The sequence below is a fragment of the Oncorhynchus mykiss genome, chromosome 9 (genome assembly GCF_013265735.2).
Source record: "Oncorhynchus mykiss isolate Arlee chromosome 9, USDA_OmykA_1.1, whole genome shotgun sequence".
Taxonomy (NCBI): domain Eukaryota; kingdom Metazoa; phylum Chordata; class Actinopteri; order Salmoniformes; family Salmonidae; genus Oncorhynchus; species Oncorhynchus mykiss.
Genome location: NC_048573.1, coordinates 29,381,672 through 29,407,480, shown reverse-complemented (window position 1 = coordinate 29,407,480; position 25,809 = coordinate 29,381,672). Strand labels below are relative to the sequence as shown.

Sequence of the window (25,809 nt, the reverse complement as noted above, 5' to 3'; positions counted from 1 at the left end):
TCCTGGATGAGCTGCACTACCTGAGCCACTTGTGTGGGTTGTAGACTCCGTCTGATGCTACCACTAGAGTGAAAGCACCGCCAGCATTCAAAAGTGACCAAAACATTAGCCAGGAAGCATAGGAACTGAGAAGTGGTCTGTGGTCCCCACCTGCAGAACCACTCCTTTATTGGGGGTGTCTTGCTAATTGCCTATAATTTCCACCTGTTGTCTATTCCATTTGCACAACAGCATGTGAAATGTATTGTCAATCAGTGTTGCTTCCTAAGTGGACAATTTGATTTCACAGAAGTGTGATTGACTTGGAGTTACATTGTGTTGTTTAAGTGTTGTGTTGTGTTTGTAAAAGTCACGAAAAATGTTTAATGTTTCTTGCCTTAGTAGACTTCACATACTGGGCATCAGTCTCTCATTTCAGTTGAATGCATTCAGTTGTGCAAATGATTAGGTATGGCCTCTCCCTTCATTTAAAAGTGATACTATTCTCACCCATCAGACTATTCTCAATTTAAATCTCGTCTTTACTTAAACTAAATAATGTGTCAAATTAGTTTTGATTTCGAATGGGCCATTATCATGCACCTGTCGGAACAGAGGCAGAGGCAAAAAAAAAATACATATCTGTATGCACTTGAATAGCAAACGCAGAGTTCATTTTTATGCCAGCCACGTAGGCTACTCCAGTTGTGAAGCAAAGCACTGTACTTAATATTTGGAAAGTGGAGAAACAAATATGGCCTAGCAATAGAAAGCTGGGATCCTTCTCTTTTAAATACAAATGCTGCGCAATGACTGGGTTTATAAGAACCCTTATTTCATTCCACACATCAACCAGCTGTTTGAGGAGCTGTCTCTCGCTGCGTGACAGGTGATAGCCTATTGCTCTCAAACTCTATGCCAAGGCTCTCCAACCCTATTCCTGGAGAGATACCCTCCTAAAAGGTTATCGCTGCAACCTCAGATATTACTAACCTGATTCAGTTTATCAACCAGCTTCATATCCAAAATGCATCCAAATGGCTGCCGCTGTTTTTGGCTTTGAGTTTGAAACAAGATCCACAATAATCATGGAATGTTACAAAAATATATATTATGCATATCAGGTGCGGCTGGGAAAGCACTGGATCCATTTCAGAACGGGACCTTTAACTCCCATCGTCATTAATCCTCATCATTCAGATTATTCAAATACAAATCATTAAGTGTTTGATTTTATTTTTTTATTTAATTTTTCATTGAAGTGTGATTAAAAGGGACAATAGAGCGCTGAGTACGAGGCCATTAGCAAGTTTGGTAGACCACCAGCACCAATCATTAACAGAGTGCTGTTTTGGAATGCCTAGCAGTGGTGTAAAGTACTTAAGTAAAAATACTTTAAAGTACTACTTAAGTAGTTTTTTTGGGGTATCTGTACTTTACTATTTATATTTTTGTCAACTTTAACTTCACTACATTCCTAAAGCAAATAATGTAATTTTTACTCCATACATTTTACCCATTACATGTTGAATGCTTAGCAGGACAGGAAAATTGTCAAATTCGTGCACTTATCAAGAGAACATCCGTGGTCATCCCTATTGCCTCTGATCTGGCGGACTCACTAAACACAAATGTTACGTTTGTAAATTATGTCTGACTGTTGGAGTGTGCCCCTGGCTATTATGCTGTCTGGTTTGCTAAATATAAGGAATGTGAAATGTCTTGTACTTTTATTTTTAATACTTAAGTATATAGTAGCAATTACATTTACTTTTGATACTTAAGTATATTTAAAACCAAATACCTTTAGACTTTTACTCAAGTAGTATTTTACTGGGTGACTTTCACTTGAGTCGTGTTCTATTAAGGTATCTTTACTTTTACTCAAGTATGAAATTTGGGTACTTTTTCCACCACTGGTGCCTAGTGACAGTGACATAACGGTCACATGGCATTTGATTGTGGCAATGACTCAACGTTACAGCCCTAAGTAGGTTACGTGTACTTGATAGACAGCTACTGTACTACTTCCAACAGATAATTGCTATTGCTGCATTGTAAAGTGGATTTCTTATGTGGTGAACCAGTGACACAAAGGAATCAGTGCACACAGCAGTTTTAAAGCATGGTTTCTAAACCACTATAGTCTGGATGTAAATGTGGGCCTTGAGTGAACAACCTCTCTTTTTCCACACTCCTCTCGTCATCGAGTGAGACAGCAGTCCTGAGAAAACATATATAAACCTTAACGTGCAGCACATGCATGTATGACAGTGACAAACACATTAAAACATCCCTCCACTCAACCTCTCTTTCTCCCCGTGGGAGAGTATGCTCAGTCGTGAAAAGTGAGTGAGTGTGTATGTGCATAGCTGCGCTGTACAAGCAACAGTGGAGACGGGGCAGAGAGCATGCCTAAGAAATCCACACTGTCCCCATCCCCCACCTCCCCTCGCTGCTGACTACACCACATCATGTGCCCACCCCTGCCAAGGGAAAGTCCCTGATATTAGAGGGCACCGCTATCCCCATCCAAAAATCCACCTAACACCCTTAACAGGCATGGCCTAGCCCAGATACCCAGCACCACTCTTCTTCCGATCCGACGCTCCATCCAGACATCCACAGCCGTCGTCATTTGACTAATTTGCATAGGGATCTGGTGGAAGTCAAAACATTTTGCCCTTGTTGGGTTGAAGTGAGTTCACTTTGTGCAATATCATTGACGGTCATTGTAGGGTTATAGAGTGTAGTGTCTCTTTTCAGACCCGCTACTGTAGTCAGCATTAAGTATTCAGACCTCTTGACTTTTTCCACACTTTGTGTTACAGCCTTAATCTAAAAGGGATTACATTGATGAGGGAAAAAAAAACGAATCTACACACAATACCCCACAATGATAGAGCAAAAACTAATCCGTTCACCTACTCTGCATCTCACAAAGACACAGCAGTTGGAACAAAATAAATCTCACATTTGGACTCATCAGACCAAAGGCCAGATTTCCATTGGTCTAATGTCCATTGCTCATGTTTCTTGGCCCTAGCAAGTCTCTTCTTCTCATTGGTGTCCTTTAGTAGTGTTTTTTTTGCAGCAATTTGACCATGAAGGCCTGATTCACGCAGTCTCCTCTGAACAGTTGATGTTGAGATGTCTGTTACTTCTACTCTGTGAAGCATTTATTTGGGCTGCAATTTCTGAGGCTGGTAACTCTAATGAACTTGTCCTCTGCAGCAGAGGTAACTCTGGGTCTTCCTTTCCTGTGGCGGTCCTCATGAGAGCCAATTTTATCATAGCGCTTGATGGTTTTTGCGACTGAACTTTCAAAGTTCTTGACATTCTCTGGATTGACTGACCTTCATTTCTTAAAGTAAAGATGGACTGTCATTTCTCTTTGCTTAATTAAGCTGTTCTTGCCATAATATGGACTTGGTCTTTTACCAAATAGGGTTAACTTCTGTATTCCACACCTACCCTACCGTGTCACAAAACTTATCAAATGCATTAAAAAGGAAAGAAATTCCACAAATTAACTTTTAACAGGGCACACCTGTTAATTGAAATCCATTCCAGGTGACTACTTCATGAAGCTGGTTGAGAGAATGCCAAAAGTGTCCAAAACTGCCATGAAGACAAAACATGGCTAGTTTGAAATATCAAAAATATATTTTGATTTGTTTAACACTTGATGATTCCATATGTGTTATTTCATTTCATTTTTTTACAGGTTTAGTTTTATTCTACAATGTAGAAAATCGTAAAAAAATAAAACAAAAACCCTTGAATGAGCAGATGTCCAAACTTTTGACTGGTACTGTTATACTGAGTATGTCTACATTCCCGTCAGACCATTTTATTTGTAAACTAGATGGTAATGTAAAAGTTTTTTTTTTTTTTTGTGATTCAATATGTAATATAGTACACATAATTTGGTTGTTATCCAAAGAGGTTAGAAAAAGCTATCTAGATCCTCTACGAGGCTGTGGAGGGATCCAAATTGTTACGGTGAGTGAATGAGGACCCAAAAGCGAACTAACTTAAACAGAGCTTCTTTAATAACCAAACATAGGTAGGCTCAGATAGACCGGCAGATTCCGACAGGACAGGACAAGGTTACAGCAAACATGACGACAGTCTGGTTCAGGCATGAAACACAACAAACAAGAATCCGACAAGGACAGGAACAAAAACAGAGAGAGATATAGGGGACTAATCAGAGGGAAAAGGGGAACAGGTGGGAGAAGGGGTGACGAGGTAGTCAAGAGGAGACAAGGAACAGCTGGGGGAAAGCGGGGGAGAAAAGGTAACCTAATACGACCAGCAGAGGGAGACAGGGTGAAAGGAAAGGACAGAAAGACACAACATGACAATACATGACAGTACCCCCCCACTCACCGAGCGCCTCCTGGCGCACTCGAGGAGGAAACCTGGCGGCAACGGAGGAAATCCTCGATCAGCGCACGGTCCAGCACGTCCCGAGAGGGAACCCAACTCCTCTCCTCAGGACCGTACCCCTCCCAATCAACGAGGTACTGGTGACCACGGCCCCGAGGACGCATGTCCAAGATCCTGCGGACCCTGTAGATGGGTGCGCCCTCGACAAGGATGGGGGGGGGGGGGGGGGAAGACGAGCGGGGGCGCGAAGAACGGGCTTAATACAGGAGACATGGAAGACCGGGTGGACACGACGAAGGTATCGCGGAAGAAGAAGTCGAACTGCGACAGGATTAATGACCCGAGAAATACGGAACGGACCAATGAACCGCGGGGTCAACTTGCGAGAAGCCGTCTTAAGGGGAAGGTTCTGAGTGGAGAGCCAAACTCTCTGACCGCGACAATATCTAGGACTCTTAGTTCTACGCTTATTAGCAGCCCTCACAGTCTGCGTCCTATAATGGCAAAGTGCAGACCTGACCCTCTTCCAGGTGCGCTCGCAACGTTGGACAAAAGCCTGAGCGGAGGGGACGCTGGACTCGGCGAACTGAGATGAGAACAGCGGAGGCTGGTACCCGAGGCTACTCTGAAAAGGAGATAGCCCGGTCGCAGACGAAGGAAGCGAGTTGTGGCCGTATTCTGCCCAGGGGAGCTGTTCTGACCAAGACGCAGGGTTGCGAAAAGAAAGACTGCGTAAGATGCGACCAATAGTCTGATTGGCCCGTTCTGCTTGACCGTTAGACTGGGGGTGAAAGCCGGAAGAGAGACTGACGGAAGCCCCAATCAAACGGCAAAACTCCCTCCAAAATTGAGACGTGAATTGCGGACCTCTGTCCGAAACGACGTCTGACGGAAGGCCATGAATTCTGAAAACATTCTCGATGATGATTTGTGCCGTCTCTTTAGCAGAAGGAAGCTTAGCAAGGGGAATGAAATGAGCCGCCTTAGAGAACCTATCGACAACCGTAAGAATAACAGTCTTCCCCGCTGACGAAGGCAGTCCGGTGACAAAATCTAAGGCGATGTGAGACCACGGTCGAGAGGGAATGGGAAGCGGCCTGAGACGGCCGGCAGGAGGGGAGTTACCGGACTTAGTCTGCGCGCAGACCGAACAAGCAGCCACGAAACGACGCGTGTCATGCTCCCGGGTGGGCCACCAAAAACGCTGGCGAATGGAAGCAAGCGTACCCCGAACGCCAGGGTGGCCGGCTAACTTGGCAGAGTGAGCCCACTGAAGAACGGCCAGACGAGTAGGAACGGGAACGAAAAGAAGGTTCCTAGGACAAGCGCGCGGCGACGGAGTGTGAGTGAGCGCTTACTTTACCTGCCTCTCAATTCCCCAGACAGTCAACCCGACAACACGCCCCTCAGGGAGAATCCCCTCGGGGTCAGTGGAGGCTACTGAAGAACTGAAGAGACGAGATAAAGCATCAGGCTTGGTGTTCTTAGAGCCCGGACGATAAGAAATCACGAACTCGAAACGAGCGAAAAACAGCGCCCAACGCGCCTGACGCGCATTAAGTCGTTTGGCAGAACGGATGTACTCAAGGTTCCTATGGTCAGTCCAAACGACAAAAGGAACGGTCGCCCCCTCCAACCACTGTCGCCATTCGCCTAGGGCTAACCGGATGGCGAGCAGTTCGCGGTTTCCCACATCATAGTTACGTTCCGACGGCGACAGGCGATGAGAAAAATACGCGCATGGGTGGACCTTGTCGTCAGAGAGGGAGCGCTGAGAAAGAATGGCTCCCACGCCCACCTCTGACGCGTCAACCTCGACAACGAACTGTCTAGAGACGTCAGGTGTAACAAGGATAGGAGCGGATGTAAAACGATTCTTGAGGAGATCAAAAGCTCCCTGGGCGGAAACGGACCACTTAAAGCACGTCTTGACAGAAGTAAGGGCTGTGAGAGGAGCTGCCACCTGACCGAAATTACGGATGAAACGACGATAGAAGTTCGCGAAGCCGAGAAAGCGCTGCAGCTCGACGCGTGACTTAGGGGCGGGCCAATCAATGACAGCTTGGACCTTAGCGGGATCCATCTTAATGCCTTCAGCGGAAATAACAGAACCGAGAAATGTAACGGAGGAGGCATGAAAAGTGCACTTCTCAGCCTTCACAAAAAGACAATTCTCTAAAAGGCGCTGGAGGACACGTCGAACGTGCTGAAGATGAATCTGGAGAGACGGTGAAAAAATCAGGATATCGTCAAGGTAAACGAAAACAAAGATGTTCAGCATGTCTCTCAGGACATCATTGACTAATGCCTGAAAGACAGCTGGAGCGTTAGCGAGGCCGAAAGGAAGAACCCGGTATTCAAAGTGCCCTAACGGAGTGTTAAACGCCGTCTTCCACTCGTCCCCCTCCCTGATGCGCACGAGATGGTAAGCGTTACGAAGGTCCAACTTAGTGAAAAACCTGGCTCCCTGCAGGATCTCGAAGGCTGAAGACATAAGAGGAAGCGGATAACGATTCTTAACTGTTATGTCATTCAGCCCTCGATAATCTATGCAGGGGCGCAGAGACCCGTCCTTCTTCTTGACAAAAAAAAACCCCGCTCCGGCGGGAGAGGAGGAGGGGACTATGGTACCGGCGTCAAGAGCTACAGACAAATAATCCTCGAGAGCCTTACGTTCGGGAGCCGACAGAGAGTATAGTCTACCCCGGGGGGGGAGTGGTTCCCGGAAGGAGATCAATACTACAATCATACGACCGGTGTGGAGGAAGAGAGGTGGCCCTGGACCGACTGAACACCGTGCGCAGATCGTGATATTCCTCCGGCACCCCTGTCAAATCACCAGGCTCCTCCTGTGAAGAAGAGACAGAGGAAACAGGAGGGATAGCAGACATTAAACATTTCACATGACAAGAGACGTTCCAGGAGAGGATAGAATTACTAGACCAATTAATGGAAGGATTATGACAAACTAGCCAGGGATGGCCCAAAACAACAGGTGTAAAAGGTGAACGAAAAATCAAAAAAGAAATGGTTTCGCTATGATTACCAGAAACAGTGAGGGTTAAAGGTAGCGTCTCACGCTGAATCCTGGGGAGAGGACTACCATCCAGGGCGAACAAGGCCGTGGACTCCTTTAACTGTCTGAGAGGAATGTCATGTTCCCGAGCCCAGGTCTCGTCCATAAAACAGCCCTCCGCCCCAGAGTCTATTAAGGCACTGCAGGAAGCTGACGAACCGGTCCAGCGTAGATGGACCGACAAGGTAGTGCAGGATCTTGAAGGAGAGACAGGAGTAGTAGCGCTCACCAGTAGCCCTCCGCTTACTGATGAGCTCTGGCTTTTACTGGACATGAAGTGACAAAATGACCAGCAGAACCGCAATAGAGACAGAGGCGGTTGGTGATTCTCCGTTCCCTCTCCTTAGTCGAGATGCGGATACCTCCCAGCTGCATAGGCTCAGCTCCCGAGCCGGCAGAGGAAGATGGTAGTGATGCGGAGAGGGGGGCAACGGAGAACGCGAGCTCCTTTCCACGAGCTCGGTGACGAAGATCAACCCGTCGCTCAAATGCGAATAGCGAGTTCAATCAGGGAATCCACGCTGGAAGGGACCTCCCGGGAGAGAATCTCATCCTTTACCTCTGCGCGGAGACCCTCCAGAAAACGAGCGAGCAAAGCCGGCTCGTTCCAGCCACTGGAGGCAGCAAGAGTGCGAAACTCAATAGAGTAGTCTGTTATGGATCGATTACCTTGACATAGGGAAGACAGGGCCCTGGAAGCCTCCTCCCCAAAAACAGATCGATCAAAAACCCGTATCATCTCCTCCTTAAAGTCCTGATACTGGTTAGTACACTCAGCCCTTGCCTCCCAGATTGCCGTGCCCCACTCACGAGCCCGTCCAATAAGGAGAGATATGACGTAGGCGACACGAGCAGTGCTCCTGGAGTAAGTGTTGGGCTGGAGAGAAAACACAATATCACACTGGGTGAGGAACGAGCGGCATTCAGTGGGCTCCCCAGAGTAACACGGCGGGTTATTGATTCTGGGCTCCGGAGATTCGAAAGCCCTGGAAGTGGCCGGTGGAACGAGGCGGAGATGGTGAACCTGTTCTGTGAGGTTGGAGACTTGGGTGGCCAGGGTCTCAACGGCATGTCGAGCAGCAGACAATTCCTGCTCGTGTCTGCCTAGCATCGCTCCCTGGATCTCGACGGCTGAGTGGAGAGGATCCGGAGTCGCTGGGTCCATTCTTGGTCGGATTCTTCTGTTACGGTGAGTGAATGAGGACCCAAAAGCGAACTAACTTAAACAGAGCTTCTTTAATAACCAAACATAGGTAGGCTCAGATAGACCGGCAGATTCCGACAGGACAGGACAAGGTTACAGCAAACATGACGACAGTCTGGTTCAGGCATGAAACACAACAAACAAGAATCCGACAAGGACAGGAACAAAAACAGAGAGAGATATAGGGGACTAATCAGAGGGAAAAGGGGAACAGGTGGGAGAAGGGGTGACGAGGTAGTCAAGAGGAGACAAGGAACAGCTGGGGGAAAGCGGGGGAGAAAAGGTAACCTAATACGACCAGCAGAGGGAGACAGGGTGAAAGGAAAGGACAGAAAGACACAACATGACAATACATGACACAAATTGTGGATTTAAAAGAAAACATGAATTATCAGCATACAATGACACCTTTGCTTTTAAGCCCTGAATTTTTAACCACTTAATTGTATTTGTCAGATCTGATTTTAACAGCTAACATTTTGAATAAATAGATATGCCGATAGTGGAGAAACTGGCTTTACCCCTCCTGACAGTTTAAAACTTTCTGTACTATTTTACACATAGGGTTACTATACATAACTTGAACCAAAATTCTCCAAAATGGAAAAATTCCCAGCATTTATATAGAAACTCCAGTCATACTTTATCAAAGGCCTTTTCAAAATCAGCTATGAAAACCATGCCTGGTGTCCCCGATATTTCATAGTATTCTATTGTTTCCAGTACTTGTCTTATATTATCTCCAATGTATCATCCATGTAAAAAAAAACTGTCTGATTAATAATATCCGACAATGCCTTTTAAATTCTAAACACTAAGCATTTTGTAAGGGGCCTCAAATTTTTAAACGGACTGGATCTTTAAATGTACCACTTGGCTCATGTTTCAGTAATAATGAAATCAGAACTTCTTGTTGAATGTCTGATATCTACCATTTTATATAGGAGTGGTTAAAACAACTAATAACGGTCCTCTGAATATATCAAAAAAAGTTTGGTATACCACAACTGCCATGCCATCAAGCCCTGGAGTTTTCCCGGACTTAAAGGCTTTAATTGCATCAAGAAGTTCCTCCTCTGTAAATTGGCTTTCACATAAATCATTCTGTAGAGCTGTTAATTTCACATTATTAATAGACAACAACAAAAAATCCATACAATTAGTGGAGATGGAGACAAATGAAAACATATGCTCAAAGTCCTTTACTACCATTTTTTGAGTCATTAAACATTGTTTTTCAACCACTCCACAAATTTCTTGTTAACTATAGTTTTGGCAAGTCGGTTAGGACATCTACTTTGTGCATGACACAAGTAACTTTTCCAACAATTGTTTACAGACAGATTATTTCATTTATTCACTAAAACACATTTCCAGTGGGTTAGAAGTTTACATACACTCAGTTGACTGTGCCTTTTAAACAGCTTGGAAAATTCCAGAAAAATATGGCTTTAGAAGCTTCTGATAAATGATGTCAATTAGCCTGAGTCAATTGGAGGTGTACCTGTGGATGTATTTCAAGGCCTACCTTCAAACTCAGCGCCCCTCTGCTTGACATCATGGGGAAATCAAAAACAATCAGCCAAGACCTAAGAAAACAAATTGTAGACTTCTACGAGTCTGATTCATCCTTGGGAGCAATTTCCAAACACCTGAAGGTACCACATTCATCTGTACAAACAATAGTACGCAAGTATAAACACCATGGGACCACGCAGCCGTCATACTGCTCAGGAAGGAGATGCGTTCTATCTCCTAGAGATTAACGTACTTTGGTGCGAAAAGCGCATATCAATCCCACAACAGCAAAGGGCCTTGTGAAGATGCTGGAGGAAATAGGTAAAAAGGTATCTATAGCCACAGTAAAACGAGTCCTATATCGACAACCTGAAAGGCCACTCAGCAAGGAAGAAGCCACTGCTTCAAAACCGCCATAAAAAAGCCAGAATATGGTTTGCAACTGCACATGGGGACCAAGATCGTACTTTTTGGAAAAATGTCCTCTGGTCTGATGAAACAAAAATAGAACTGTTTGGCCATGATGACCATCATTATGTTTGGAGGAAAAAGAGGGAGGCTTGCAAGCCAAAGAACACCATCCCAACCATGAAGCACGGGGGTGGCAGCATCATGTTGTGGGGGTGCATTGCTGCAGGAGGAACTGGTGCACTTCACAAAATAGATGGCTTCATGAGGGAGGAAAATTATGTGGATATATTGAAGCAACATCAAGACATCAGTCAGTTAAAGTTTGGTTGCAAATGGGTCATCCAAATGGACAATGAAGCCAAGCATACTTCCAAAGTTGTGGCAAAATGGCTGAAGGACAGCAAAGTCAAGGTATTGGAGTGGCCATCACAAAGCCCTGACCTCAATCCCATAGAAAATGTGTGGGCAGAAATGAAAAAGCGTGTGCGAGCAAGGAGGCCTACAAACCTGACTCAGTTACTTACACCAGTTCTGTCAGGAGGAATGGGTCAAAATTCACCCAACTTATTGTGGGAAGCTTGTGGAAGGCTACCCAAAATGTTTGACCCAAGTTAAACAATTTAAAGGCAATGCTACCAAATACTAATTCAGTGCATGTAAACGTCTGACCCACTGGGAATGTGATGAAAGAAATAAAAGCTGAAATAAATCTCTCTCTACTATTATTCTGACATTTCACATTCTTAAAATAAAGTGGTGATCCTAACTGGCCTAAGACATTTTTACTAGGATTAAATGTCAGGAATTGTGAAAAACTGAGCTTAAATGTATTTGGCTAAGGTGTATGTAAACTTCCGACTTCAACTCTATGTTATGTCGGAAAAAGTCAGTTAAAATGATTCTGTCCTAGTTAAAAACAAGTTATCATCCAATAGGTTTGATTACATTTCCAATATCCTCAGCAACATGTAAATTCTGTAAGAGTAATATATATGAAAATTATGTGATGATCTGACAGCCTTCTGTCCCCTATCAACACATTTTAAACTGTTGGTGCCAGAGAGAATGACATAAGAAATTAATCAAGACGACTAGCTTGATTGAGCCTCCGCCATGTATATCTCACTAGGTCAGGATATTTAAGCCTGAATATATCCACTAGTTCTAATATATCCATGACATTCGTGATTTCCTTAAGTGCATGAGGGTGATAGTTTGTAGTGTGATTTCCTTTACGGTCCATAGACCGTTTAAGGTATTTAAAACCACATTATAATCTCCCACCATAATAAGAGTCTTGTATTGCTTGTAGGGTTGATAAACAATGATATAGATATATATATATATATATTTTTTTTTTTTGTTTTTCAAAGATATGTCTTAACATATGCATGACCTGTGCCACACCATCTAAAAAAATTGTTTTTAAATGCCAGCATGTACGAGTGTGTGTATAAGAAGTATAAGGAATGTGTGTGTGTGTGTTAGTGTGTTTACATGTTTGTCAATAGTGTGTGTCCTTCAGGGAGCGTACCCGCATCACAAAAAAAAGTAGAGCACAGCTGGTGACCTACAGTGCATTCGGAAACTATTTAGACCACTTGACTTTTTCTACATTTTGTTATGTTACAGCCTTATTCTAAAATTGATTACATATTTGTTTCTCAATCTACACACAAATACCCCATAATGACAAAGCAAAAACTTAGGTCTTTGTTGATGCACCTTTTGGCAGTGATTACAGTCTCCAATCTTCTTGGGTATGACACTACAACCTTGGCACACCTGTATTTGGGGAGTTTCTCCCATTCTTCTCTGCAAATGCTCTCACGCTCTGTCAGGTTGGATGGGGAGCGTCTCTCCAGAGATATTCAAATCAGATTCAAGTCTGAGCTCGGGCTGGACCACTCAATGATATTCAGAGACTTGTACCGAAGCCACTCCTGTGTTGTCTTGGTGGTATTCTCAGGGTTGTTGTCCAGTTGGAAGGTGAACCTTCGCCCCAGTAAGACATCCTGTGCGCTCTAGAGCAGGTTTTCGTCAAGGATCTATCTGTACTTTGCTCTCTTAATCTTTCCCTTGATCCTGACTAGTCTCCCAGTCCCTGTCGCTGAAAAACATCCTCACAACATGATGCTGCCACCACCATGCTTGACCGTAGAGCCTGATTGGTGGAGTGCTGCAGAGATGGTTGTTCTTCTGGAAGGTTCTCCCATCTCCACAGAGGAACTCTGGAGCTCTGTCAGAGTGACCATCGGGTTCTTGGTCACCTCCCTGACCAAGGCCCTTGTCCCCGATTTCTCAGTTTGGCCGGGCAGCTAGCTCTTGGAAGAATCTTCCAAACTTCTTCCATTTAAGAATGTGTTCTTGGAGACCTTCAATGATGCAGACATGTTTGGTACCCTTCCCCAGATCTGTGCCTTGACACAATCCTGTCTCGGCACTCTACGGACAATTCCTTCAACCTCATGGCTTGGTTTTTGCTCTGAAATGCACTGTCAACTATGGAACCTTATATAGACAGGTGTGTGCCCTCCCAAATCATGTCCAAACAATTGAATTGGACTCCAAGTTGTAGAAACCTCTCAAGGATGATCACTGGAAAACGGATGCACCAGAGCTCAATTTCGAGTCTCATAGCAAAGGGTTTGAATACTTATGTAAAATATATTTCTTTTTTTTAACATTTTGAGTAAACTTGCCGATAGAGACTTCATGGTAAGGGAAACCAAGACACACAGAGCCAGGTGACTGTTGGGACGTGAGAGATGATCACAGTGAATTTACATGTGACTTCTATTATGGGTGCTGACTTACACTGGGTGACTGCTGGGAAGTGAGAGATGAACACAGACTTCTATTATGGGTGCTGGCTTGAAGTATAGAGGATGTCCTCTATTCATGTGTTCACTGTTATTCATTGCAGTGATCAATTACATACTATATCTGAAAGTCAACATCCTTAAATCAGGTCATATGAATTTAATCAATGGTTAATATTTACATGTTTAAGTACATGTTAATTAAATGTTTATGCACATACTTATGGCTCATCTAAAGCTGTCCTGATGGCAGCGTGTTGAGTGATTAGATACAGACGGGGCCAAAGTAAGCCATTAAAGTCCAATTATCTCTCCAGCCAGCGAGCACGGTTGAAAGCCGATTCGGCGCCGTGACGCCAGAGCCCAGCTATGAGGAACACTCGGAGCCTGTGTCCGTGTCACCGTCGGGTCAGCCATGCGCCCCGACCCGGATTCCGACCGACATCACGGGGTTCTGACATGCTTATTAACGGACCACGGAAAGGAAAACGCCAGGCGGCTCTCTCGTTGGAAAAAAAAACGACTGCGGTCTTTATAAATACGCCCTGGTTCCATTCGGGCCTGGACTCTGGCCCTAATAGGGGTGGCTCACAACCACGCAGCCCCTGATCAAGATCGGAAGCAGCTGTCTATGGTAAGCAGAGCAGACAGTCTGATGGAAGGACGTGAAACTCCAGGCCGTCTCAATGAACGGACTCTCGAGTCAGGGAGAGGGTAACTTACAGCATATGTCATTTTGTCATTTAGCAGATGCCCTAATCCTGAGTGACTTTCAATAATTAAGTTCAGTATGGAAATTGAGACAAGGGGTTGTTCTAGACACTAGTTTGAGAGGGTGTCTCTGAGTTAACGTCTCAAAAGGTATTGCATTGATGGAAGTAGACGGAAGCAGAGTTCGATTTGATACCATTGTGTGGTGGAACAGAATGTTTTAATTCTGTTTCAAGTGTTAGTTTCTTCCCGGATGGGTCACTTTAAAAAAATAGCATATTCCTCTCTTTAGAGACAGATTGGGTTTGTTTATTTTAACACTAAAAAGGAGCTAAATACACAGAAAGCCACGGAATTGTGAGGCAGTCCATGTTCGCACCGTCATGCCGTCACTTGGAACCCAAAACTGAACCTGGGAACTCACTCTGTAGCCCAGTCGTTGCTGCAGCAGATAATGCCAGGTTTTCCTTAAGTGTAGTGTCTCTATTTGGGTAGAAAAGAAAAAAGGGAAGCTAAAGAATCGTCAAAGAAAATAAGCATCTTGAAAATGCAAATGCTGAGTTCCCAACTCCTTTTTGGCGCACTTCAGAGTGACAGTCAACAAGCCCTAGGGGACAGGCAAATGTTTACCTTCCTTTTCAAACAAATCACCTTATTAATGCGGCCACTCTGTTCAGAAAGATAGACATATCAATGCTGAGGTGGCCACCGTGCACTAAGTGGGTTTTCTCCAAACTCACAGGCTTTTAGTGGGCTTTTACTAACAATTTTGAGGGACAAACACTAAAAATAGCCTTGAAAATATTTCAGCCTCTTCAAAATGTTGCAAATTTCCATCTTTGAGGAACCCACTCACAAAACCCGCTCCAGTAAAGACAAGGGTTTCAAAGAGTCCAATGAAAGCTTATGTAAAAGAAGATGATGATGGTACAGTTTCTCTCTCTCTTGAGGACTGTCATATTCCCAACGCATCATTTCAGAACTCTGTGTTCCTTTCTGGGAGACAGAAGGAAGGGCTTTGTTTGTTGAAACGCTAAACAAGCTAAATACACAGTGGCATTTAAAAGTGAGGAAGTCCACGTACACATTGTCACTCAAGCAAGCCCCAGCCATCAACCAACCAGAGAAACTCACTTACACCCCCCTTCCCTCTACCCAAACATAAGGGGATGTATTGTACTCTATATGTTCATTAGCACGTTTTAAAAAGGACAAACATTGATATGTTGTTCTGCATCTTTGGTAAGTCCCATAGTTTCACCAGCATAAACGTCAAACATTTGCAGACTTGTACTGAGATTCAAGCTTTCACATACAATGCATTCGAAAAGTATTCAGACCACTTCCCTTTTTAGAAATTGAGTTTGGTTACAGCCTCATTTAAAAAAAAGTACTCTCATCAATCTACACACAATACCCCATAATGACAAAGCAAAAACTGTTTTATAGAATATTTTGCAAAGGTATAACATAAAAAATAAATACTGAAATTTCACATTTACATAAGTATTCAGACCCTTTGCTATGAGCCTTGAAATTGAGCTCATGGGCATTGTGTTTCCATTGATCATCCTTGAGATGTTTCCTCAACTTGATTGGAGTCCACCTGTGGTAAATTCAATTGATTGGACATGATTTGGAAAGCCACACACCTCTCTATATAAAGGTCCCACAGTTAACAGTGCAGGTCAGAGCAAAAACCAAAAAAAAAGGTACAATGAATTGTCTGTAGACCGCCGAGACAGGATTGTGTAGAGGAACAGATATAGGGAAGATTACCAAAACATTTCTGCAGCATTGAAGGTCCCCAAGAACACAATCCATTTTAGAATAAGGCTGTAACGTAACAAAATGTGGAAATAGTGAAGGGGTCTGAATACTTTCCGAATGTACTGCATAATAAGTTGTTCAGTTATAGAAGTTCAGCAGATGTGAGCAATCCACCAACTGTCCCGAAATAAAGCACTTCTCATCCCAGAAAGGCTTTTTTAAATCACTAACCACAAACAACCATAACCACACTGGTCAACCATAAAACGACCAAGTGGTAAGACATCTCAGTCAGTCCACCATGTTTAAAATCTCATGAGCTCGCCCCATGACATTTCATCTAACCACGCTTGGTGTGGCGGTCCGTGCAATCATTAGTTCAAGAACTGTTCAAGAACCGCTCTAACCCTAACCATAACCATACCATTCTTCAATTCTCATCTTAGTTTCCTTGAACTGCGAAACATCATTTGTTTCCGCCATTGACGCAGTGATGAAGGCCCATGTCTGAGGTCAGAGGTAATGATCCCTACTAATGCAACCAAGGTGACTGGGCCAAACATGACTTTGATACAGTTACAGTTGAATTCTGAAGTTGACATGAACTAGTTTTAATGACTCCAACCTATGTGTTTCAACCACTCCACACATGTCTTGTTAACAAACTATACTTCTGGCAAGTCGGTCAGGACATCTACTTTGGGCATGACACTCAGTGCCTCTTTGTTTGACATCATGGGGAAATCAAAAGAAATCAGCCAAGACCTCAGAAAACAAATTGTAGACCTCCACAAGGCTGGTTCATTTTTTGGAGCAATTTCCAAATCCCTGAAGGTACCATGTTCATCTGTACAAACAATAGAACGCAAGTATAAGCACCATGGGACAATGCAGCCGTCATACCACTCAGGAAGGAGACACGTTCTGTCTCCTAGAGATGAACGTACTTTGGGGCGAAAAGCGCAAATCAATCCCAGAACAATAGCAAAGGACCTTGTGAAGATGCTGGAGGAAACAGGTATAAATAATCTATTTCCACATCGACATAACCTGAAAGGCCGCTCAGCAATGAAGAAGCCACTGCTCCAAAACCACCATAAAAAAAGCCAGACTACGGTTTGCATCTGCACATGGGGACAAAGATCGTACTTTTTGGAGAAATGTCCTCTGGTCTGATGAAACAAAAATACAACTGTTTGGCCATAATTTGGAGGATAAATGGGGAGGCTTACAAGCTGAAGAACACCATCCCAACCGTGAAGCACAGGGGTGGAAGCATCATGTTGTGAGGGTGCTTTGCGGCAGGAGGGGCCGGTGTACTTCACAAAATAGATGGCATCATGAGGAAGCTACATTTGGTGGATATATTGAAGCAACATCTGAAGACATCAGTCAGGAAGTTAAAGCTTGGTCGCAAATGGGGCTTCCAAATGGACAATGACTCCAAGCATACTTCCGAAGTTGTGGCAAAATGGCCTAAGGACAACAAAGTCAAGGTATTGGAGTGGCCATCGCAAAGCCCTGACCTCAATCCCATAGAAAATGTGTGGGCAGAACTGAAAAAGCATGTGTGAGCTAGGAGGTCTACAAACCTGACTCAGTTACACCAGCTCTGTCAGGAGGAATGGGACAAAATTCACCCAACTTACCGTGGGAAGCTTGTGGAAGGCTACCCGAAACATTTGACCCAAGTTAAACAATTTAAAGGCAATGCTACCAAATACTAATTGACTGTATGTAAACTTCTGACCCACTGGGAATGTGATGAAATAAATAAAAGCTGAAATAAATAATTCTGTACTATTATTGTGACATTTCACATTCTTAAAATAAAGTGGTGATCCTAACTGACCTAAGACAGGGAATTTTTACTAGGATAAAATGTCAGGAATTGTGAAAAACTATGTAGGCCCTATGTGACCAGTTCCCCTCAAAATCCTCTCTCCACTTCCCCCTTTCCTCTGAAAAGAGGCTACATCAAACCAGTCACACAACCTTGGGTAAGGTCTGCAGAAGGTTTAGGCGCCAAATCGAAAACCCTGCACCCTCACCATATGACCCCTAACAACCCAGAAGGGGGCGGCTCAAACCCACAACCTTTCCCTTACAGCAGGGACACGATACCCATCTGCTGGACCACAGGAAATTCCTTCATTTTTTTTTGTTTACAGCCAGAGGCCATTTCAGGCCAAGGGCATGCTGTTATATAGTGGCCCACACGCATGCCAATGCCTTAAGGAAAAGTCCATACATAAGTAAACGTGTACATACTTACAGACACACACACACACTACACTCAATAACCTATAGCTCACAGTCATTGCCTGAAGATGTACACACAACCACATTTTCACTCATGTACACATACACTCACAACGACTAACAAACACACAGTACAAAATACAGTACCCCAGTTATGCGTACTCACACAAAATAACTTGACATAAATACAACCAGTCAGACACACACACACACAATTTTTCAGAGGACCGCAGTGCAAAAGGCCAGGTGATATTCTCAAATGGGCCAGATGGAAAATTGAATATTCCATCACTTTCACTGAGGCTATTATCTCAAAGCTACAAAACAGCTCCCTTTACACACTCACACACACTAGCCCTACAAAAGGTACAAGGTCCACTGGGAGGAAACCCCAACAGAGTTCCAATCAGTCATCAGGCTCCACAGTTGATGTTGTGGAAATGCTTTCACGTTATTGATCAATTGATATCTCACTTTATTTTTGAGGCCCCGGTTTTGTCATTTTAAAATGGACAGGCATGCTGTAAATGTATAAGCGCTGTCTAAATGAAGTATTTATTGCTTTCACAAATAGCTTCAGATGTCAAAGAGATAGATGTATTGAAAACTTTCAGACTGGGTTTCAAGGCTCATCTTGCATGTGCGAGAAAAAAACAAACAGATTTAACATGCATTTCATGGCCTAGTTGAATGTTTTGACCATTCTTATCCAGTAATATTTCAACTGCGACAAGTGTACGTTCTGCAGAAACAAGCCTCTTTCATCTCACATGTCATCACTGATCCTTATCAACTAACAGGATCTAATGGAATTCACCTAAAGTAATGTCTATGGAGGCCTTATCTATTTGCTCTGGATGAGGATGGCTGACTCCTGAGAAGAAGCAGGCTTCCAATGACAATTGTTGAACTGATAACCATAATTCATTTAACTGGGTCTATTTCAGTGGAGGCTCATCAGAGGAAAGGGAGGACAATACTCCTCAGTGAATGTCAGAAAAATATAAATAGTAAATCTTTTTTTTTACAGTTATCCTTTTTAGATAAAATTATACCAAATATATTCACGTCACCAAAACACACTGTTTTGCAATAAAGGTCAGTAGCCTCAACAGCACTCAGTAGAGTAGCACCACGGTATAGCCGGAGGACAGCTCATTTCCTTTCTCCTATGGGTACACGGACTTCATAACAGAACCTATGAGACTCATGGTTCTACCCCCCCCCCCCTCCCCTCCCCCTCCATAGACTTGCACAGTAATGATGACGACTTCCAGAGGACATCTTCCAACCTACAGTATCAGCTCTTGCAGCATGAAGTGACACATTGTCCACCCAATCATTGGATCAGAGAATTAATCTAGTAATGAAAGCTACAGCTAGCTAGCACTGCAGTGAGTAGTTGACTCAAAGAGAGAGAAAGACAATAGTTGAAAAATGTTGAACAAATTCATTTCTTTAAAAATAGAGAAGCAAGAGAGAGAACTAGTTTTATTTTGTTTTATTTCTTTTTTTTCTCACTTTGCTAGTGAATGCAGCTAGATTAGCCTACTGAAACACTTGGCTCAAACAGAGAGAGATGCTATGTTAGCTAGCTGGCTATGGCTATCCAACACTGAAACTCTTCCAAGTCAAAGTAAGGGTTTGGTGTTATTAATTTATTGCCACCAAGGCCCGCCAGTGTAACTGCTAAACTGAAGAATGTTTACTAATGCATTAGTTCTAGTAGCTATGTTGACTATGATGTTAGCTAATATGGTGACAACGATGTAGGCTGTGTGCTGCATTTAGCGGTTTTGATATGGTTTGGCAAGGAAAAGTTTTTTGGCCTAGTCACAGACAGCAGATGTGTTGTGCACTGAAGTCCACAAACGAAGGGAAAAGGTGAGAGGAGGAGAGCGCATAGATGAGAGAAGGAATTATACAACAAACAAGATGTTTATATGTGACTGCTATGAAAGTGAAGAGTGTGCAAAACGGTATTGAATGTTTCACTGTCTGTCACCTTGATTACTCTTCATTTCTCTCTCAACCTGTGCACCTACATTGTAAAATGTCATTCCTAGACTAGGTTGTAGCAACCTCATGATGAGTATAGGGGAAATTAGAGTCTCATGGATTAGCTTAGACCTATCAATGTTACATTGAGCTGGGTGAATGGAAAATGAATGACAGTCATCCAATATGCTGTAATAGAAATAAGGCCATGCTCATAACAAATAATCAACCTCCATTATCTTAATTAAAATCTCTTAAGGATCGGCCCCTTTTTTCCCCAATTTTCGCCTAAAATGATATACCCAAATCTAACTGCCTGTAGCTTAGGCCCTGTAGCAAGGATCCGCATATTCTTTGTACCACTGAAAGGAAACACTTTGAAGTTTGTGGAAATGTGAAAGGAATGTAGGAGAATATAACACATACAATTTTATTTTTGTACCATAATCTTTGAAATGCAAGAGAAAGGCCATAATGTATTATTCCAGCCCAGGTGCACTTTAGATTTTGGCCACTAGATGGCAACAGTGTATGTGCAAAGTCCAATGAACCACTGTATTTCTGTTCAAAATGTTATCAAGACTGCCTAAATGCGCCTAACTTGTTTATTTATAACTTTTCATGTTCAAAACTGTGCACTCTCCTCAAACTATAGCATGGTATTCTTTCATTGTGATAGCTACTGTAAATTGGACAGTGCAGTTAGATTAACAATAATTTAAGCTTTCTGACAACATCAGATATGCCTATGTCCTGGGAAATGTTATTGTTACTTACAACCTCATGCTAATCGCATTAGCCTACGTTAGCTCAACCATCCCGCAGGGGGCCCACCAATCGTTTAGAAGTTTTAAAAGTCAACAAGCTCCACTGGTCGATTTCTGTGTTGTAGGTTGTCAACCATTATGGATGATTCCCCTGCTTATACCAACCTCAGATATTTCACAGGGGCCGTAACATTTTTGGGAGCATGTGCACTTGACCGCCTTCATACCATTCAGTGGAGAAGAGCACTTGATGTCTTTATTCTGACATGGCTCCAAATGTGTGAAAAGCCATGCAGCTACTGTAGCTTGCCTCATTCCAGACCTCACTTATGACGACCCCACTTATCTGTGCTCTTGGTTACCCAATAATCATGTTCTTCTTTCATATAAAGCTGTTACTACTTAATCTGACTTGCCACTCATATCAGCATGTGTGTGAAAGTGACTGCCTTGCCACTCATATCAGGATTTCTGTGAAAGTGACTGTTTAGGAGTCGTTATATTAACCCTGGCATGGGGATTACGGGGTCCACCCCAGTAACAAGGCCTTTTGTTCAGCAGGCTGCTTGTTCCTCACTGATCCTATAGGCTCCTGTCCCGTGAGTGCATGAACCAGACCAACATAATCAGAGATGACAGCGACACAATACTGTAAAACACCATCCTGACCTGATATTAGATTAACAGCTGTTGAATTTGGAGCCGTGAGGAGGAAGTGGTGGTTCGCCAAACTACACTCAGCTCGGGTGATGGGTAACCTTGACTGAGACCTGTGCCAGTAGCCTGTTCCCAAAGCGTATTAGGATTGCTGATCTAGGATCAGTTTTGCCAGTTAGATCATAATGAAGGTGATCTAATATCTAATATACACCTTCCTAATATTTAGTTGTACCCTCTTTTGCCCTCGGAACAGCCTCAATTCTTCAGGGCATGGACTCTACAAGGTGTCGAAAGCATTCCATAATGCTGGTCCATGTTGACTCCAATGCTTTCCACAAAGTTGTGCAAAGTTGGCTGGATGTCCTTTGGGTGGTGGACCATTCTTGATACACAAGGGAAAGTGTTGAGTGGTAAAAAAACAGCAGCGTTGCAGTTCTTGACACAAAACAGTGCACCTGGCAGCTACTACCGTACCCTGTTCAAAAGGAACTTAAATATTTTGTGTTGCCCATTCACCCTCTGAATAGCACACATACACAATGCATGTCTCAATTGTCTCAATTCATCATATTTAACCTTTCTCCTCCCCTTCATTTACACTAATTGAAGTGGATTTGACAAGTGACCTCAATAAGGCAGCAGGGTAGCCTAGTGGTTAGGGTGTTGGACTAGTAACCAGAAGGTTGCAAGTTCAAATCCCTGAGCAGCCAAGGTACTGTCTGTTGTTCTGCCACTGGCTGTCATTGAAAATAAGAATTTGTTCTTAACTGACTTGCCTAGTTAAATAAGGGTTCATAGCTTTCACCTGGTCAGTGTTCCCAATGTTTTGTATAGGGGTGACCTGATCTGGACAGCAGCTTGAATTAAGAGATTGAGCTGTACTGTACTGTGCCTCACACAAGCCAGCCCGTGTGAACAGTGGCTAGGTAGCCTACTCCCATCTTACATTAGTCAGTCAGAAATAGTTGCTTCAGGCCGCACACTCTAAGATCATCGGACCCTGGAGGTGTGAAGTTTAAGGTTACACACAAGCAAAATTACAGTAAAGGATGCGCTCCATCGGTTGGTCGGTCGGTCGTTCCCTATGAAGAAATCGTGCATTCCTGCCGTGCCGGCATTCCTTGGCAATGCACAAGAAAAAAGAAAAAAAAAACGTGACTGGCGACTCCCGGCGCAGTCAGTTTTCCAGCAGGACTGTGCGTGGCATTCCTCTGAGAAAACGAAGCGGTAAACATGCGTGAATTTTAGGCAACGGTGTGTGTTGGAATAGCACGCTTACCTGTAGTGGCTACAATTGCGGCATCAGACGCACGGTTCAACATATCGTTTGAGTAGCTGCTTTCCAATCCCAGTACCGCAGAGATGACGAGTCCACGTAGCAATACAATCACTGCTTGGTAGAAGAAGTAACTCATCGTGAGGGAAGCCACTAATTGTTCTCGGTGTGAAGGGACGATCAATCAAACGATGGCTATGCCAAAATGGAAAGCTTTCTCCAACGATTCAGCCGGGTGCCAAGACTACGTAGAGAATTACGTTTTGGGCAGAAATATTCGAATGTGTCGAGTCACAAGAATGGAACGTCAGACACAACAGTTGTTAGATAAAATGCACCAAACTTAAAACAAAAAAAAAAAAAAACAGCAGTGTTTAGATATACTCATATGGTGTGGTCTATAACAGCAAAAATAGTATATAGGATCTGTTGGTGTAACAAAGAAATGCTCCACTATTGGCATCTATAATGAATTCTAGGCCTGTCTACAGAAAGAATGATCTAGCCTAATTCAAGTGTTCAAGAACTTCAAAATGAAGATATTAGGAACCTCAAAACTCCATCCGAAAATGACACCATTGTGTGACATGCCACGAAGTAACGTTAGACGTCAATAGATTCCCCTCATGTGTTCCTTAAGGATCAATATCAGATTATAATTTTTTTTTTACGATTTAAAAAAAAAGGTAGCTAGCTCTGAGGCAAACCGGTAGTCTACTTTGTTAAAGTCAACTTCAAAAGAAAAGAAAAGTGCAAATGGATAGTATAAAATCTTCTGTCTGGTAAAAAAACAAAACAACAACACGACCAAATAAATAGGCTATAGCTTGCTGCCAAGAAAAATAAACTGTGCATCCAACGCGGTTTAAAGTGCAATGTATCCCGATCCTGATGATTGAATTAAGACAAAATCGTCTCTGTACTCCCACATACAGTATGCACACATCGGGCTTGCTTTCAGCATATTGAGCACGGCAGTCAGAGGTCCGCCTCCTCATATGAATGTAGCAAATCCACTCTGAAAAAAAAAAAAGAAGAAGGAAATCAACAGCTTCTCTCTATCGCCCTTCAGTTCCTCCACCGCGTCCACAACGTTCACCGACTTTTTAACTTAGATTAAAAGTTCATGTCAGGTATTCATGCCTTCCTTTGTCTGCTTCCCCTGGCGTCTCAATTACATACCGGCTGATGCAGATACTAAAACTATGGAGCGGAAGTCGGTATGCAAATCACTTGACATCAGCCACTGCACATTATTATCTCCCTGATGTGTTGGGGACATGTACGCTGGGTTGATGCATTGTAACAATTTATCTTCTGTTTCTCGGGAGTGGGTCTGTAGCGGATACAATGTGTTTTGTTGTAGTTGAACACTGTGAAGAAGTCCACGCCGCAGAAACTGGCATTTGGATTGAAACATTTCGGTTTCCCCAGGGGCCTGTCGCTTTGCTGAACTGCATCCAAAAAGCAGAGGAATTCTCCTCAAACATTTCGGGGGTAGTTCGCACGTCACGTTGACGCGGATGCTCAGATCGGTTGATTGTTTTCCACTTCCCTTTTTGTATTGCTCCCCAGAGTCCCCATGGCTTGACAACTACCGAATCATCCAACGTTTCCTCTTTGCTGAGCACTGCCATTGGCCAGATTGTCCCAACATGGCAGAGTGTGATTGGTTGCTCGAGGCACCCCTTTGTCACTTTTGAACATGCGTGTCGCGGGGAAAAGTGTCCCAAGCCTTTATTGATAAGGAAAGTGGCATGCATTTGCAGGCTAGGCTATATGCAACAGAATATTTAGATTTAGTCAGATGACAGCATATTTCAAACAGCATATTGGCCGCCTCTGCTAACCAGAGCCTCATATGGCTCTGACCTTCACTTTCTGGGTTATTTCCAAGACATCTGCATTCATGGTTTTAAGAACATCTGTAACCAGGCTACATTATGCAATTATGGTATCTCAATGTGTCCCCATTTAGGCTATACATTTTAATAGACTCATGCATATGTTTCTCTAAATTGAAGTAATGGCAAATGACAGACTGGATGTTCATGTTATAGCCTCAAACACTTAAATAGATGCTTTCTTGGCTTCTTCTTTGACATTGAAATTAATACATTTTGTCCACTATTCCAGTAACTGTATCATTACTATCAGCTGGACCACGTTTACAAATGTTATATTAATACCGAAGAGTGCCACCCAATGAGACGGGCAACCTGATAGTGCCATCTACATGAAATCTTTCAACAACGGCCAGCGCCAGAGTGATGACGAATGGGATGGCAGTCATGGGCTGATGACGGCACATTGCTCCTGTAGAGCATCGTTTCAACATCAAGGGAGCCAACAGTGGTGGCTACTTCAGGCCAGGGAGAACAAAGGGTGGCTGATAAGAAGTCACTGGCCACCGGTGGAGCAATGAGCAGGAAAGGCTCTGGGAGTCCGGGTAAACAGGTGGCAGTTGTACCAGGCATGACTAAGCCGCGGGGACTAGCATGAGAGGGAAAGAAGGAGGGCAGCAAAACGAGGAACAGCATAATTTGATACGAGCACACAGAATGGATAGGGGGAAGGCAGCCAAAGCAAAGGCAGAGCAGATGCTAGGGTGGGCTGTGGGGGGCAGATAATGTTTAGTTGCTACCTGTCAATTACTGATTCTGCCTACTGACTCCTCAGGCTCATTGCTCTGATGAGCTGCCAAAGTACAGTACGCCACATCCAAATATTTACCCTATCCAAAAAAAAGTGTAATTTAATTATGTTGGACGATGCAGATTGCATGACCACATTTCTACCTCTGTTGCAGAATGGATGTAGGCTGTCAAACAGAGATCTAGGGGCCATATGTTGCCTACATATGTTACTTCTTAGTGAAGGTCTAAGGAATAATGAGTCTGTTAATGAGTCTGAATACAATACTACAGAGGTGAAGTCAAAATTGAAAATACAAACTAGTA

The 25,809-nt window shown here is 43.5% G+C and overlaps 1 protein-coding gene across 2 annotated transcripts in view; it reads right to left on the bottom strand.

The window, feature by feature from the left end:
- stim2b (stromal interaction molecule 2b) overlaps positions 1–24,389 on the bottom strand; it is a 90,698-nt gene extending 66,309 nt beyond the window's left edge. The window contains exon 1 of one of the 2 annotated variants that reach the window (XM_021615368.2): positions 22,853–24,389. In XM_021615368.2, the coding sequence (XP_021471043.2) occupies positions 22,853–22,988 (136 nt within the window). In that variant the 5' untranslated portion in view covers positions 22,989–24,389. The remainder of the gene's footprint in view (positions 1–22,852) is intronic. The other variant, XM_021615370.2, reaches the window with a different exon arrangement.
- Positions 24,390–25,809: the final 1,420 nt, after the last annotated feature.